Consider the following 14,386-nt stretch of genomic DNA (forward strand, 5'->3'; position numbering starts at 1 on the left):
TGGACAACACACTAAATTATGACGTATTTGTCATATTGTTGATGGCATACTGAGCTATGAGTTTTAAAAAATATTTTGAACATGCTAAACTATGACTTCTTTGTCATATTTTGAGCAACATACTAAACTATGACGTTATTTTTCACATTTTGGATGACATGGTTTGAGGTTGAAAGGCTATAAAAAGGGAAAGCTAGGGGGAGAATACATTTTATTAGCACAATATGAAACACAGTATGATGTGTAGAAATGAAAAATAAAATAAAAATAATGGGTCTATTATATAGAGAATATATTTTTGATGGGTCATCCCAAATATTTGAATGTAAAAATACAATTTTTTATTTATGTTAAAATATTAAAATATATGTCTATAAACATCAGATAAAGTTTAGTTTTTCATCTAATTTTTGTGGGATTTTAATTGCTTTTAATTACTACATTATTTTATATTACTATTTTATTATTTTTAGTATTTTATTTTTTATGTTTAATTACTATATAACTTATATTATTTATTATAAACTCACATCATAAAAAACTATGGGGTTTCGATCTCAATATTAAAATTTTACTACGTCCAGCTGTGACTCCAATCCTATTTTCTTATTCGAAAGAACATTAAAACAGCAGCTGTTATTTTATATCTTCCATATAAATAACGGGGATGTGACTAAATAGAAACCTAAATGTTCGGGCATATCTCGCCCTACAGGTCTCTGTCGTGCGTTTCTCCGGTGTTGAGTTTCTTCACCAGATGATGCTGTGGCGGCGCGCAGCAGCACACAGCAGCCTTTGCGTGAGATGAAGTGACGCACAGCAGCGGCAGAGATGATCCGCACCGCTGGATCTGAGCGTCCGTCCACGGTGGAATCATGAGGTCCGCAGTAGTAGCAGCAAATACCGAGTGAGGCTGAAATGACGGGACCGCTACGTTGTTTCCAAGCGCATTCCGCAGCATCTGGTTCTCGGTGAGGAAGCGGCGCGTCGTCGTCAGGAAACCTTCCTGGACATGGACGGAGGGACTGCGGAACCGGGGGATGACGGGAGCGAGGCAGCGGCCGCCGGCCTCTGTCTGCAGCTAGACTTCGGGGACACCGGTTCGTATGTCTTTCGCTAGAAAACAAACCACAAAACAGTGGTTATTTTTATGGTCTTATTTAAAGCCAGCAGCTAGTGGCAGGAGCTGCACTGAGGAGAGGAAGTTGGACCTGAGTGGGCAGCATCCTACCCTGCAATTGCACTCTATGTTAAAGCAGCATACTTTAAAGGTTAGATGACATTTATTTTTCCACCAAGACACGGAAAAAATAAGCTGGTTAGAGGAACAAAGCTGTGGGAATGAATAATAAATGGCTTGGTTAGATAACAGTGTCAGGATTCCAGTCAGTGGTGCTCAGCTGTAAATGTCAGTGGCTCACTGCAGGTTGGCACAAATACAAGGTCGGTCCACATTAGAGATGTGTGCTCACAGTCCCACTAGACCTGCTGCACACGAGCTGGGATCATTATTATTATGACTGTTTAGCCTGAGTGACTGTGGAGCTGTTTGTGTACATGTATACACAGGATTTATAGTCACTTTTGCATGACAATAAGGGCTACTGATCTTCGCTTGGTAAACATCCGGTGATCTCTCAGGTGTCACTTTGTTCCTCTCCTCTGCTTCTGTGTGTCGCCATAAGTCTTACCATCTCTCTTGTCCTCTTCAGGGCTAAATCTGAAGAGTGCCTTACGTAATCTGATGTGGAATTATAACATAAATCACACACTAATCCCTTGTATCAATTCCAACCACCGCCGTGGATGTCGTTGCTACAAACACGACGTGGCAAGCATGACATGTTGATGCTATTTATGCGGAAATGTTGCAGAAAAGAAAGCAGATGTGATTCACATTAGTTTAGCATTTCCAGCAAGTTGTCTTTGCATGTGCATGCTCACACACACACACACACACGGTTACAGTAGATGTTTGTGCACGGATGATTATTATTAAGTCCTGCAGATTATACTTGTAGGCAGAAAGCCTCTGGGCATCAAAATCTACTCCTGTGTTTAGTGTCACATTAATGTCACAGCAACAGGCCGCCATTTTCTCAGCTGATAAAGGAGAGATCTAATCCTCTTTGCTATAACACACATGCACAGGCCTTAAGGCATATTTCTCTTAACGCTGACAGAAAATTCCTTACAAGATGTGAGCTTTCAGTAAGTGTACATTTCCTTCGTGTCTTAACTCCTAACACAAAATAAATTCCCTCACAGGTAGCCCACAACTAATCACAAACGATATGAGGAGTTTGTCCTGTTTGTTGCTTGCAGCTCAATGACACATTATTCTGGCCTGACCTTAATCCCACAGAGACACTCTGTGTGTGTCTGCCTGTCCGAGGATGCTCCTGTCTATTGTTCTGCCTGACAGCTTTGTTGCAGTATTAATCTGCTGGTTGCAGGTGTGGGCAGCCTGCAGAAAGACAGAAAGACATGCCATTTAGTTCTGTCACTTCTCAAAATGATCTACAAACACAGACAAACTAAGAAACCTGTGAAATTAGGAACATCGGTTCACTTTTGGAGCTGTACAGCGGCTCGGTGGTTAGCACTGTCGCCTTGCAGCTAGAAGATCTCCAGTTCCTGGCATGGGCCTAGGATCTATCTACATGGAGTTTGCATGTTCTCCCTGCACATGCGTGGGTTTTCACCGGATTTCTCCCACATTCCAAAAATGTGCAGAGGTTAATCTGTGATTTTTACATTGTCCGTAGGTGTGAATGTGCTTGTTTGCCTCTATGTGTAGCCCTGCGACCCTAATGAGGATTAAACGGTGTATAGATAATGGACGGATGGATATTCACTTTTGTTTATGTAGTTGCATGCAGAATTTTGTGGGTGTTTTTTCATCCTTATCTTAGTACAATTTATCTCCTCTTTGATTTTTTTTCCATGCACACAAATCTTATCCCTTCTGCTTTTTAGGAACTACACAACAGTGATATCTGCCAGTTATTCAGGCCACCCCATGAGCAGTTTCAGCATCAACATCTCGATATTTGCATGTCCAACCGTTGCATCATTGTAAGGGAAATGTAAAGTAAGCAATTTAACTCACATTGTGCAACAACTTTCTAATTTTCAAGAGAAATTTGTCTGATAGAAAGTAATTTCCTCTGATTTAAAGGTTCTTGAATACACTGGGATTATTTTGTAACTTCATCATACAACACTGAGTTTGTCGACATGCAGGTTCCAAATGTACAGCAAAATGTGGAAAGGACAGAAGAGAAACACTAAAAAGCAAGATGTGGGGTGCAAAAAATTAATGCAGTGGCAGTTGTATGGAAATATTTCAGTTACAGAAAGGATGATGTTGGAAAAAATAGGTACTCAGTTAGCAGTGTCTTACAATTGTTGCCACCACATGAGGCAAAACAATTAATTTGTCTGCTGATTTATACCAGCACCACAAAGCTCCGCATGATGAGTGCACAGTCAGAACTGAATGCCATCCAAAGCAAAGAACAGTTTGGATGCATTTGACAGTCTTACACCATACGACAATTGTTCTAAATGGCCTTTATTAGCTTTATAACTTGTTTTGTTAAATTTTTGATGGAGATGTACTCAACTAAAAAGCATTCTAATCATTCAAAAATGATTCATTCCTTCCTTTCCAAATAGCATTAATGAAGTCATCTGGTGAAAATCCCTGTATTGTTATATCGCAATATATATTACATAAAAACTAAATATTACACTGTCAGTTTTTGGCAATATCATGTAGTCCTAGTCCTAATTAAAACATCTGACCTTTTATTAAATGAATAGTCAATAAATTTTGTAAAGACATTATGAGAGGAGGAATCTTGTGATGATCTCGTACCTTTTTCTGCATTGCCATCGTGAGGTTCACATTTGTGGTTTTGAATGAAATGTGTCAAAAACTATGAATTGCCACGTGAGCTGGTGCATACATTTCTGTCCTCCACATGCTGCTAACTCTGCTGTGGTCAGTGCAGACTCTTATTACTGTTGTTGCCTTTGTAAAGCAGTAAAAAAAAGTCAAAGTAGGGGTACTTGTATGGTCCATAGAGCCAGAGGACAATACCAAGCTTCTGTTATCAGGATCAAATATGCTGTATGCTTGCCTGCACCTTGTCATTTATATTGTTCTCAGAATTTTTGCACTTACTGACCTGTCAGAGAAGTTATTATCTTGTTGTATATAAACTGTTATTGTGCTTTGTGATGCTTTAGTGGCAGCAACATCTGCCACAGTGTGTGCTGAGTACTTTAACATGGCTTAAAGATTCATTATCTCAGCTCTGCCAGCAGCGCATTCCTAATCTTCATCCTCATACCAACTGAAAGTTAGCGTGATGATGACGCTGAAAACCGAGTAGTTTGCGGTACTGTGAAGCTCTGTGAAGTGTCCCTTTTTTTTCGATCACTTCCTTCCTGTTCCTTCATCCTCTTAAACAGACACAGTCCAGTGGTGTGCTGTATGTCGGTTGGAAAGATTCTTCCTAATCCTTGCGTGTGATTGGTTGATCTTGTGATCCGTAGACCTCTGCCAATGACAGCACTCAGATTAGGAGAAAGTCAATCCAATAGAGTTTTTAACGTTCTCCGAGCAAATCTCACTGATCCAGGAATAGAAAACACTGGCTGCACACAGCGGTCGTCTGACTACTGAATGTCAGTTTGGTTTGGTCAGTTTTGCAGAATTTTTTTTCCTTTTGGGATTATCAAAGGGTTGGTAACCTGTAGTGCCTGAACTCTTCTGCTGGTGAGTTAACCACCAATTTATTTAGAAGAAGGTAAAGGAAAGTTGCAAGATTATCTATTAGATGCTAAAGGTGCAATAAATGTAAAATGAAAGGGAACTGAACTAGGGGGATGAGAATCTGGATGTTTACAATCACAAGGTCTACTACTAGATCAAAGGAGCTCTACGGATGAAGTTTGTAGAGTTTACACGTACACCTTGATTTAAGTTTAAATTGTTTATTATACTGTGTCATGCACTTATGATCTATATACAGTGCCTATAAAAAGTATTCGCCCCCAGTTGGAAGTTTTCTACTTTTCTTGCTTTTCAATAAGGAATCGTGGTCAAGACTTTATTAAAAACAACACCATTTGCAAGTCTGTAGTTTAATTTCCATGAGCTCTTTTCAACAGTTGCTTTGTGTTTGTCATTCTCCTATAAAGTTCTGAGCGTTGTAGAAAAGATAACAGCAGTTATATGCACAGTCTCTCCTATCTTAGCTACTGAATCTTTAACTCCTGCAAAGGAGTCACAGGTATCTTGGTGACTTCCCTTACTTTTCTGTCTCATTTTTGCTTGGTCATTCAGTCTTTTGGAGCTGGCCTGTTCTAGGTATATTTATGCATGTGTCATATTCCTTCCATTTCTTAAGGATGGATTTAACTGCACTATAGGGGATATTCAGTGACTTGAAAATGTCCCTGTATCCATCCTCTGATGTGTGCTTTCTACTAAGCTTTTCACAGAATTGCTTAGGATGTTTTTGTGTCTGCATGTTGTAGTTATAGCCAGAGGTACTGATTCACCAGTGGAGCTTCCAGATACAGGTGTCTTTATACTAAAATCATTTGAGACACATTCACTGCACTCAGATGATTTCCATTTCAACACCGGTTGGCTGCACTTGTGATAAATTAGATGAGTTTCATTGAAGAAAGTGAATGCTTATGCCATCACTTATTTTATATTTGTAATCAATTGACACGAAAGAGTCTTCTTCTGTAAATTTATGTCTATAAATAAATAATAATAATAATATTTCAATTAAATTGACCATAATTTAGTGCTGAAAAGCAATAACAAATGGAAATTTCCAGGAGTTGGTGAATACATTTCATAGGCGCTGGAGCTACATTCAGCATTCAGTTAGAACCCGTAGCCTTATGAGGTAGAAACCACATTATTGCTATTGCTAAATCTAGCATACCCTGCTAAACCACTAACTCATGCTAAATAATGTACTCACTTCTTAACCTGTTCCTCCTGCATGTCTCCTTATGTCTCTGTCTACAGATTCAGCCAGGAAGGCTCAAATAGCAGAGGTGAGAGGCTACTTCACTGTAGACACCATCCATCACCTGTCTCTGTGACTTTCTTCCTCCCATTCCCTTCTTTTGTCTGTCTTGGCTTGCTGCATGGTTCAATTTGACATTATCTAAGTAAATAAAATATGCAGTACCTACATTACATTTGCTTGTGCCTTTTCTTTCCCTGTGGCAGATGCCGTCCCCATTTGGAGCAGGCCAAGCTCATGAGAAGAAGATTGGTCACAGGAGGGTCGATGCCTCTGGAGAAACAACATATAAGAAGGTTTTCTTTTTTACTTTCTTCGTCTTTTGTCTCAAAATCATTTTTTAGGCTTTCTCAGCATGGTTTCATGCACTATTCTCCACCCACACCTTACTCTGTTATTCTTCTCTTTGTTCTCCGCCTCCAGACCACCTCCTCTGCCTTGAAAGGGGCTATCCAGTTGGGTATTGGATACACTGTCGGTAATCTCAGCTCCAAGCCTGAGAGAGATGTTCTCATGCAGGATTTCTACGTGGTTGAAAGCATCTTCTTCCCCAGGTGTGTTTGCACGAGTTGATGTGCTCGCATGTGTGAAGTGTCCAATGTAATCTTTCATCTTCTTGTACTCATTCAGTGCTTCTTTACTCCATACAGTGAAGGCAGCAACCTCACACCAGCCCACCACTTCCCAGACTTCAGGTTTAAAACCTACGCCCCTGTGGCCTTTCGCTACTTCAGAGAGCTGTTTGGGATCCGACCAGATGACTACCTGGTGAGATACTTACTCTTTGTTATCTGGTCAGTGTTAGCCCAGTGCATTAGCATCAGCTCTAAAGAAGATTTTTAAAATTTTTGCTGAACTTTCCGTCCCTTGCTTTGGGGGATCTTCTTGTAATATACTGGGCCCCATAAAATCAAGAAACTATAATATTATTCATATAGCTATCGTCAGTTGGGGGCAGAATATGTGCTTATTTTCTCAACCAGTTATCAGAAATTAGCTATTAGAATATATTATTTCCATTTTTCTTTCCTTTGATAATAACAGCGTTATAATAACTTGTCATTTCATTAACCTGTTCTTGTATTTACACAAAGAACTATGCCAAAAATATTTTATGTTGACAAAAATAATGTCTTAATGTCATTATTCAATAACAATAAAGAGCTTATAATCAAATTTAGTTACATTTAATACTAATCTAATATATTCTGTATTCTATATATTCTCATAGTAGATTGAAAAATTAATATTAAAGAAAAACCGTGATGATAATATGAACCTCATTAAACAAGCTCAGAGATCTAAAAAACATTTTGCTTTATTTAGTTTAATGTAATAATGCCATAGTAATCGTGCTGTATGATGCACCATGATGTACACTAAATACAGACGTGTGTGAAGTTCTCTCTGCAAGCATTCGCCTCAGATCAGTGGAGTGATCAAAGAAAAACACGCTCAGATCTCTGCTGCTCTGTGGATGATCATTAAGCATCCACACACATAAAAGGAAAACTGTGCACACGCAAGCACACAATGGCACACTGTTGCACACACCTTTGCATTTTGTGCATGCCAGGGTTCACGCACACCCACATGTGCAGTGCACTGAGCAACCCACTTAAGCTCACGTTCTACCTTTGCCAGAGGGAGATTAGCAGACTAAAGCTTTCTTTTTTAAATTCCATGTAGTGGCTGCAGACAGTCAGAGTAGCTTGTGTTTGTGTCTGTGTGTGTTTGTGTTGCTGGGGGAGAGCTGGAGTATTAGTAAATTGCATTTTGTTGACTAAGCTGTAGAAAATTGAATTACTTTGTCAGACAGTTAAACTACAAGCAATGGACACTCAGCTGAAAGCTCTATTTACGTACAAGGTTCTAATGGCTGCACGTCACTAGCAGATATTTAGTGTAAATTGAAGTCTGCTGATGCTAATGGAGTTCATGTTGGGTACATGTGCAGTTTAATATGGTTAGCTTTAGTTAAATTTGATTTACCACAGGATTAAGGAATGTCAAGAAGTGTTAAATGCAACATTTTCACAGTTATGGCGTTAACTTCACTGCAGTGATGAAGTCAGCAGTCTTTACATGCTTGCACTTCTAAAACAAAGCTTCATTTTTGGTGCTGATGAGCATGACATGTGAGTGGGTAGATGTATGAGTCTGTAGCAATGGACCAAAGAAGTGAGAAATCGAGAATGACTGCAAACAAGCATGAAACAAACATCTAGCATAACATGAAATTACAGAAATTGTAAGATTATTCATTCAAAACAGGCAACACAAGCATAACAAAATGAATCAGAGCTCAGTTCTGTTTGACGTTGAAACAATCCTTTCAGATTGTGGTTTAGATTGCCACACCTGAGGCAGGATACCATGCTACATTCTAATCTGTTTGTTGTCTGTCACTGTCTAGTATTCTCTATGTAATGAGCCACTGATTGAATTGACGAATCCAGGAGCGAGTGGATCCATATTCTACGTAACCCGTGATGATGAGTTCATCATCAAAACTGTCCAACACAAGGAAGCTGAGTTTCTACAGAAATTGCTCCCTGGATACTACATGGTAAGAAAAACTACACTTTTCACTCATTAGAATCAGTTGAGATACAACTTTATGCCAGTAATGCATATTAATTGTAAACACGGCCAACGATACCATTCTGCACCTGTAAGGTTTCGGAAAATGAAACCTTGCTGTAGGCTTTGTAGTATTTTGTATTTTGGCTGTGTGGGCATGAGGTGTTTTCAGGGACACATGCTTAAGAGCAAAGCAGCAGCTGAAACTTCTAGTCATCTTTATCCTCTTTATCTAACCACCTGGGGCTGGCCCCAGTCAGTGGTGACGTAACAGGTGGCTTTGTGAGAGAAAGCGCAGAGACCCATGCTAAGTAATCCTTAACAGGTTAAGTGTGCACACAGCAGAGACACACAGGTGTGGACTGAGGCCTGAGGATGGGTCACGCTGTCTGCCAGGTGCATGCAACTGGGGCTGGAACACAGACTTCATTCCTAATTAACCTCTAATACATTCTGTTCTCTTTTCCTGCCTCCAGAATTTGAACCAGAACCCCCGGACTTTGCTGCCCAAATTCTTTGGCCTCTATTGCGTCCAGTGTGGCGGCAAGAACATCAGAATTGTTGTAATGAACAATATCTTACCGCGCTCTGTTCGCATGCACCTTAAGTTCGACTTGAAGGGCTCCACATACAAGAGACGAGCGTCCAAGAAGGAAAGGGAGAAGTCCAAACCCACTTTTAAAGACCTGGACTTTCTGAATGATGTCCCTGAAGGCCTCACTCTGGACCAGGACACGTTCAGTGCTTTGGTCAAAACCCTACAAAGAGACTGTCTGGTGAGAGAGAGAACAAGGAGGAACTGGATGAACAGTTATTTGTAAAAGAAATATAACACTGTGCATTTAATATTATTTTAATGAAGCCGACTACTCACACGGTATCTGCTCAGCAGCAGACTCATAAATAAGCAGGAGGCAAGTTAAGGCACAATTAGAGAAATAAAAACAAAGAGAAGAAGGGAGAGAAAGGGAATTAGAAGCTGCTTATGCTAATTTTCACCATGCTTGGGGCAATAAAATGAAATCCATACTTAAAAAGCTTAAATAATCCTTTAAGCTTTGCGTTAAATGTTTTGACACATTGTGTGTGTTTCATGCCAGGTTCTGGAGAGTTTTAAGATCATGGACTACAGCTTACTGCTTGGAATCCACAACAAGACCCAAGCAGAGAGAGAGCAGCAGTCACAGGGTTCACCTGCAGGAGGTGGAGATGAAAAGAAGCCTGCAGGGCAGAGAGCCTTGTACACCACCGCCATGGAGTCCATACAGGGAGGCTCCACATGCAGGGACACGCTGGACCACGACGACACGTAACACGCCGTTTCTTTACCTTTGACATTCATCACTGCCACATCAAATCCGCACAGGGTTGTAACTCTTCTTCTCTTTCTAGTATGGGCGGTATTCCAGCTGTAGGAAGTAAAGGAGAGCGCCTCCTGCTGTTCATTGGAATCATTGACATTCTGCAGTCCTACAGGTAGGCAGTCAACCCACGTGGTTACTTTTTCAAGTACAGTTGGAATAGGCAGGGAGAAAGAAAACATTAAGGCAGGAGCAGAGGTTTTACCATCTTCCTTTTACTAAGCAAAAGGATTTATGGGAAATGCAGTTCTAAGACTGAATGGTGACAGTTTTCTTGGGTCTCGTATTTTTATGGTAATAAATGCAAAGTGTCAAATATAATAATATGTAGGTGTTTTAACTACTCTTCTTGACACCACTTCTGCATACCCAGTCTGAGCAACGACATGAAGGTTGATTTTCAGTTTGACACATTAAATTGCAAAAATGTCATTTCTCTGAGGCGTCAAAGTCAAAATGTGTTTAAGTTGAGGCTAACTGTAAAACTGGTACCACACATATCATATTGTCTGTCAGTAACTAAAAGTATAATGACATGCAGACGTGTGAAATGAATTCCAGTCTTTTAAAACATTGCAAGGGGGATTGTTGCCACTGATTTAGCACTGGGTTGCCAGGTAACCACAGCAAGTCTCTGACTGAATAAATAATTTAATTGTCTTGTCTGACAGACTGATTAAGAAATTGGAGCACTCTTGGAAATCTCTCATCCATGATGGGGTGAGTAGCTTCCATATAACTGTTATGTAATAGTCTGTATCCAAGCAAAAGAAAGTGTATCAAACCGTGTCACATTTTTCAGTGTAATTTGCCTAATTGGCAAAGAGCCTTCAAGATTTAAGAAAAATGAAAGCTAACGAAAACAATCTTGATTATGTCTCTTTTTTTATTGCTGCCTTCATTCCTTCACAGGACACAGTGTCGGTTCATAGACCGAGTTTCTATGCTGAGAGGTTCTACAAGTTCTGCAGCACAATTGTCTTCAGGAAGAGCAACTGTGAGTTTACATATGTCTGGAAGATTCAAAGAAATGCAAAAGAAATCTAAATGAACATTTTCAACTCATTTATTGGGAATAAGTACAACTAAACCACATCCCTGTTTCACAGCACTGCGATCGTCTCCGTCTAAGAGAGGACGAGGGGTGCTCTTGTCCAAGTCCAGTGCTGGAGCCAGCTCAACTGGGCATCGTCCTTCACTCACTGAAGATAGGCAAGAAGACCTGGACAACTTGGAGAACCTAAGAGGAGCTCGCAGCTTCCCCATGCTCGAGGACAATGGTATGGCTTGAGTAGTCCATAATGATACACAATCATGACATGTAATTAGGTGATAAGACACAGTAAAATGCTGCCCACAGGGTCCATAAAGCGTTTTCTTATTTCATGTCACCTGAACCCAGTGGTGTGGGATTGTTTGGCCATGCAGCTTTCATCAGTGTTTATCAAGGCTCGCTGCCCTCAGGTCAAGGCTAGTGTGGAAACGTCCACGGACATGCTAATGTTACTTCAATGAAACTGTAGAAGCTTAAGACTGAAGCAGAAGGTGCTGATTTGTTTCCCTGTTACTTAGTGCCTTTTGGAAATTGGCACACCGATAGCCTCAATTGTCTGCTGCATCCGAGTGTTCCATTTTCTTTTTATATAAAATAAAGTGAACTGTTATTGATCCCTGTGGGGGAATAGAAATGAAGCAGCAGCATAGCAGCAATAAAACAGAAACAAAGTAAAAGTTAAACTAATAAATCATGACTAGATATGTATTACCTTTAGAACAGTGATGCCGTAAATGACAATGCTACAATAAATACAGATACAGAGGGAGTTGGCTTCCTAAAATAGGCACTGAGTAAAAAGATATAAGCAGAGTTCAGAGCAGCATGCAGTATGTGCAGAGGCCAACATGTAATATTTATTGTCTGTGTTCATACTTGCTAATGGGGAAAGGGAACACATGTGAAGTAGAAAGAATAAGGTGTATAGAGTTCAAAGGGAGCAGCTTTGCAGTATTGTACACTTAGAAGGCTGTTGAAGTCAAAGCTGGTTTATGGTAAAGATGTGTTCTGTTAATTATTACATTTGCTTTTTTTTTTTTCCATCTCCCTTGCATGTGATCTCTTGCTTAATTTTGTCTCTCAGGGAGGGAGCCACCCTGCACGCCTCCTTCATTTGAAGATGCTACCACAGCATCCATTGCTACCACTCTATCCTCCAACAACTCCCTACCGACCACCCCATTCGATACGCCGGAGCACCCACGCTACAGGAGACAAATGCATTCCCCAAGCATGGCCAGGTGACAATAATTGTATCTGTTTATATGCAATATTGTATCTGACCAATTACAATATTCTGCTAATTTCATGCACGCTCTGCTTTTCTCACTCAGGTCACAAAAAGAGGTAGTTGAGATTCACGGTGAAAGACAGGACACCATCACAGTGGAGGTGGAGCTCAGGTACAGGATAAAAATACGGGGATAATGTCCACATCCGTCTTTGTAGTATTTTGACAGTCTTCTTTGTCTTTCTCTGTACAGTAAAATCCCAAAGAGCACAGAGCTCACACAAATGACAGAAAAAACATCCCCCAGCCATCTATCACCTGATCACCTGCCTCGAATCAACACTTCATCCACTCCTGCCTCTCTCAGTCCATCCTCTGCATATTCCTCCGCTACCCTTCCTCCTTCCTTTGCGTCCTCCACCGCTCAGCCTACTGGCCAGTCCTCCTCCAACACACTTTCTTCATCCATCCGTCCATCCACCAAGCCGCTCACCTCTCCTACAGCAGCTCAGTCTTCCACTCTTTCTTCTCCGGTCTCTCATCCAGCTCCACCCTCCACACGTCCCACTTCAACTCCAAGCAGCTCCACCCTCCCTCCCGCCTCCGCATTCACTCCTATCTGCCCGGCATCTCCTCACTCCTCCACCCAGAGCTCCTCGCACCATCTCCCCTCGACGCCCCCTGCCTCGGTCCCTCCGAGCCCTCAGGTGCCTCAGCAGGCGGCCCAAACGTCGTGCAATCAGCTGTCTGTGTCCAGCAGCCACAACTCATTGGACGGGGAGGTGCAGGTTTCCGACATATACTTTGTAAGTTTTCACTATCCTGCTTTTTTTTTTTCTCTGACAAGTGAGATAATGAACCACTTTAAAGGCTGTTGAGCGCACCAAAATGAGTTATAAGTTGAATCATACCATTGAATTGATAAATAAATGAATTTCCAGGGAGTAAAGATCGTTTTCCTTCTGTTTTTCTTTGATTTACTGGGTCTTTTGCAGTGGCCCAGTCAGGACAGCGTGGTAGAGTTATGATGGTGAGGGGGGTGCTGTGTGTGTTGCAGTGTGCACGTACTATGGGAGTTGCTCTTACTGTGCAAAATGCTTTTTTTTTCTAAAGCATGAGGCTGCCAACAGCCATAGATCATGCTTTTGAATGTATCAGCAAAACACAGGTTGTCTTTCCTGCACAGCATGATTTATATCTGTCGATCTGCAGTCATGCGTCCCTTCAATGTCATTTCTCAGCTCTCCATGACTCTGTCTTTTGTGGGAATTTTTGTTTCATTATTAGATTCATTTTCTTTCCGTTTGCTTCTCTGTCATTACTGCTTCTATCGTCTCATATGCCATATCTATTTTCTTTCTTGTGTTAATTCACTGAAATTCCTTCATTTCACATGTATGCATTCCATACACCTGTGTGTTCATCTGTGTGTGTGTGTGTGTGTGTGTGTGTGTGCCCATCCGTCAGTATGCAGATGGCAGATATTGGGTGTACTCTCCAGTTCTTGGCCGTCGTAAGCTAAACTCTAGCTCAAGTTACAATGTAAGTCACCATCAAGGTAGATAGAGTCATATGTAACTCTAGGAGATGTTTCTACATGTATTGCATTGCTGGTACCTCTTCCATTGGGGACTATCACAGGCATAGCTGCTTATGGATCTTCAGAAGTGCTTAACAATAAAGCTCCAGTGGAATTCTCATGACTTATGGAGTGCTGACTTCTGCAAAAATGCATATGAAAACTGCGGCTTCTGAAGTTCCATCATCTGCATTTAAATGGAGCATGCATTCTTATCTGAAATGTTAGTAGTAGACAGTAATTTAGATGCTTAGGATCTGGATTCTGCAGCTAGTTAACTGCAACTTATATCAGCTCTGTAGCTGTAGTGATCCCTCAGGTGTTTGCTCGGCACCAATCAGATAACACAGGAGCTGACAAGCTGATTAATGTTGCCAATGCTTCCATAGAATGAGATCTCACTGGAGATTATGTTTCTTTAAAAGCTGCACTTGAAATGTTTTCAAAGCTCACGAGAATGCGGTTTCAAATATGAAATAAACAAATAATCCTTTATTACATTAAATACTGATG

The 14,386-nt window shown here is 40.8% G+C and overlaps 1 protein-coding gene across 4 annotated transcripts in view; it reads left to right on the plus strand.

Moving 5' to 3' along the window:
- Positions 1-724: 724 nt before the first annotated feature.
- LOC110948950 (phosphatidylinositol 4-phosphate 5-kinase type-1 gamma-like) overlaps positions 725-14,386 on the plus strand; it is a 15,862-nt gene continuing 2,200 nt past the window's right edge. The window contains exons 1-16 of one of the 4 annotated variants that reach the window (XR_007944167.1): positions 725-1,100; positions 6,065-6,093; positions 6,272-6,361; positions 6,489-6,619; positions 6,716-6,833; positions 8,482-8,634; positions 9,125-9,424; positions 9,749-9,957; positions 10,041-10,124; positions 10,681-10,729; positions 10,922-11,006; positions 11,119-11,289; positions 12,148-12,304; positions 12,398-12,466; positions 12,548-13,100; positions 13,290-13,324. Coding sequence is in view for 2 of the 4 variants with exons in the window: in XM_022190730.2 (XP_022046422.1) it covers positions 1,013-1,100; positions 6,065-6,093; positions 6,272-6,361; positions 6,489-6,619; positions 6,716-6,833; positions 8,482-8,634; positions 9,125-9,424; positions 9,749-9,957; positions 10,041-10,124; positions 10,681-10,729; positions 10,922-11,006; positions 11,119-11,289; positions 12,148-12,304; positions 12,398-12,466; positions 12,548-13,100 (2,286 nt within the window). In the remaining 2 variants the exon portion in view is untranslated. The remainder of the gene's footprint in view (positions 1,101-6,064; positions 6,094-6,271; positions 6,362-6,488; positions 6,620-6,715; positions 6,834-8,481; positions 8,635-9,124; positions 9,425-9,748; positions 9,958-10,040; positions 10,125-10,680; positions 10,730-10,921; positions 11,007-11,118; positions 11,290-12,147; positions 12,305-12,397; positions 12,467-12,547; positions 13,101-13,289; positions 13,325-14,386) is intronic. The other 3 variants (XR_007944166.1, XM_022190730.2, XM_022190729.2) reach the window with 3 other exon arrangements.

Source organism: Acanthochromis polyacanthus, chromosome 9, assembly GCF_021347895.1.
Source record: "Acanthochromis polyacanthus isolate Apoly-LR-REF ecotype Palm Island chromosome 9, KAUST_Apoly_ChrSc, whole genome shotgun sequence".
NCBI classification, from domain to species: domain Eukaryota; kingdom Metazoa; phylum Chordata; class Actinopteri; family Pomacentridae; genus Acanthochromis; species Acanthochromis polyacanthus.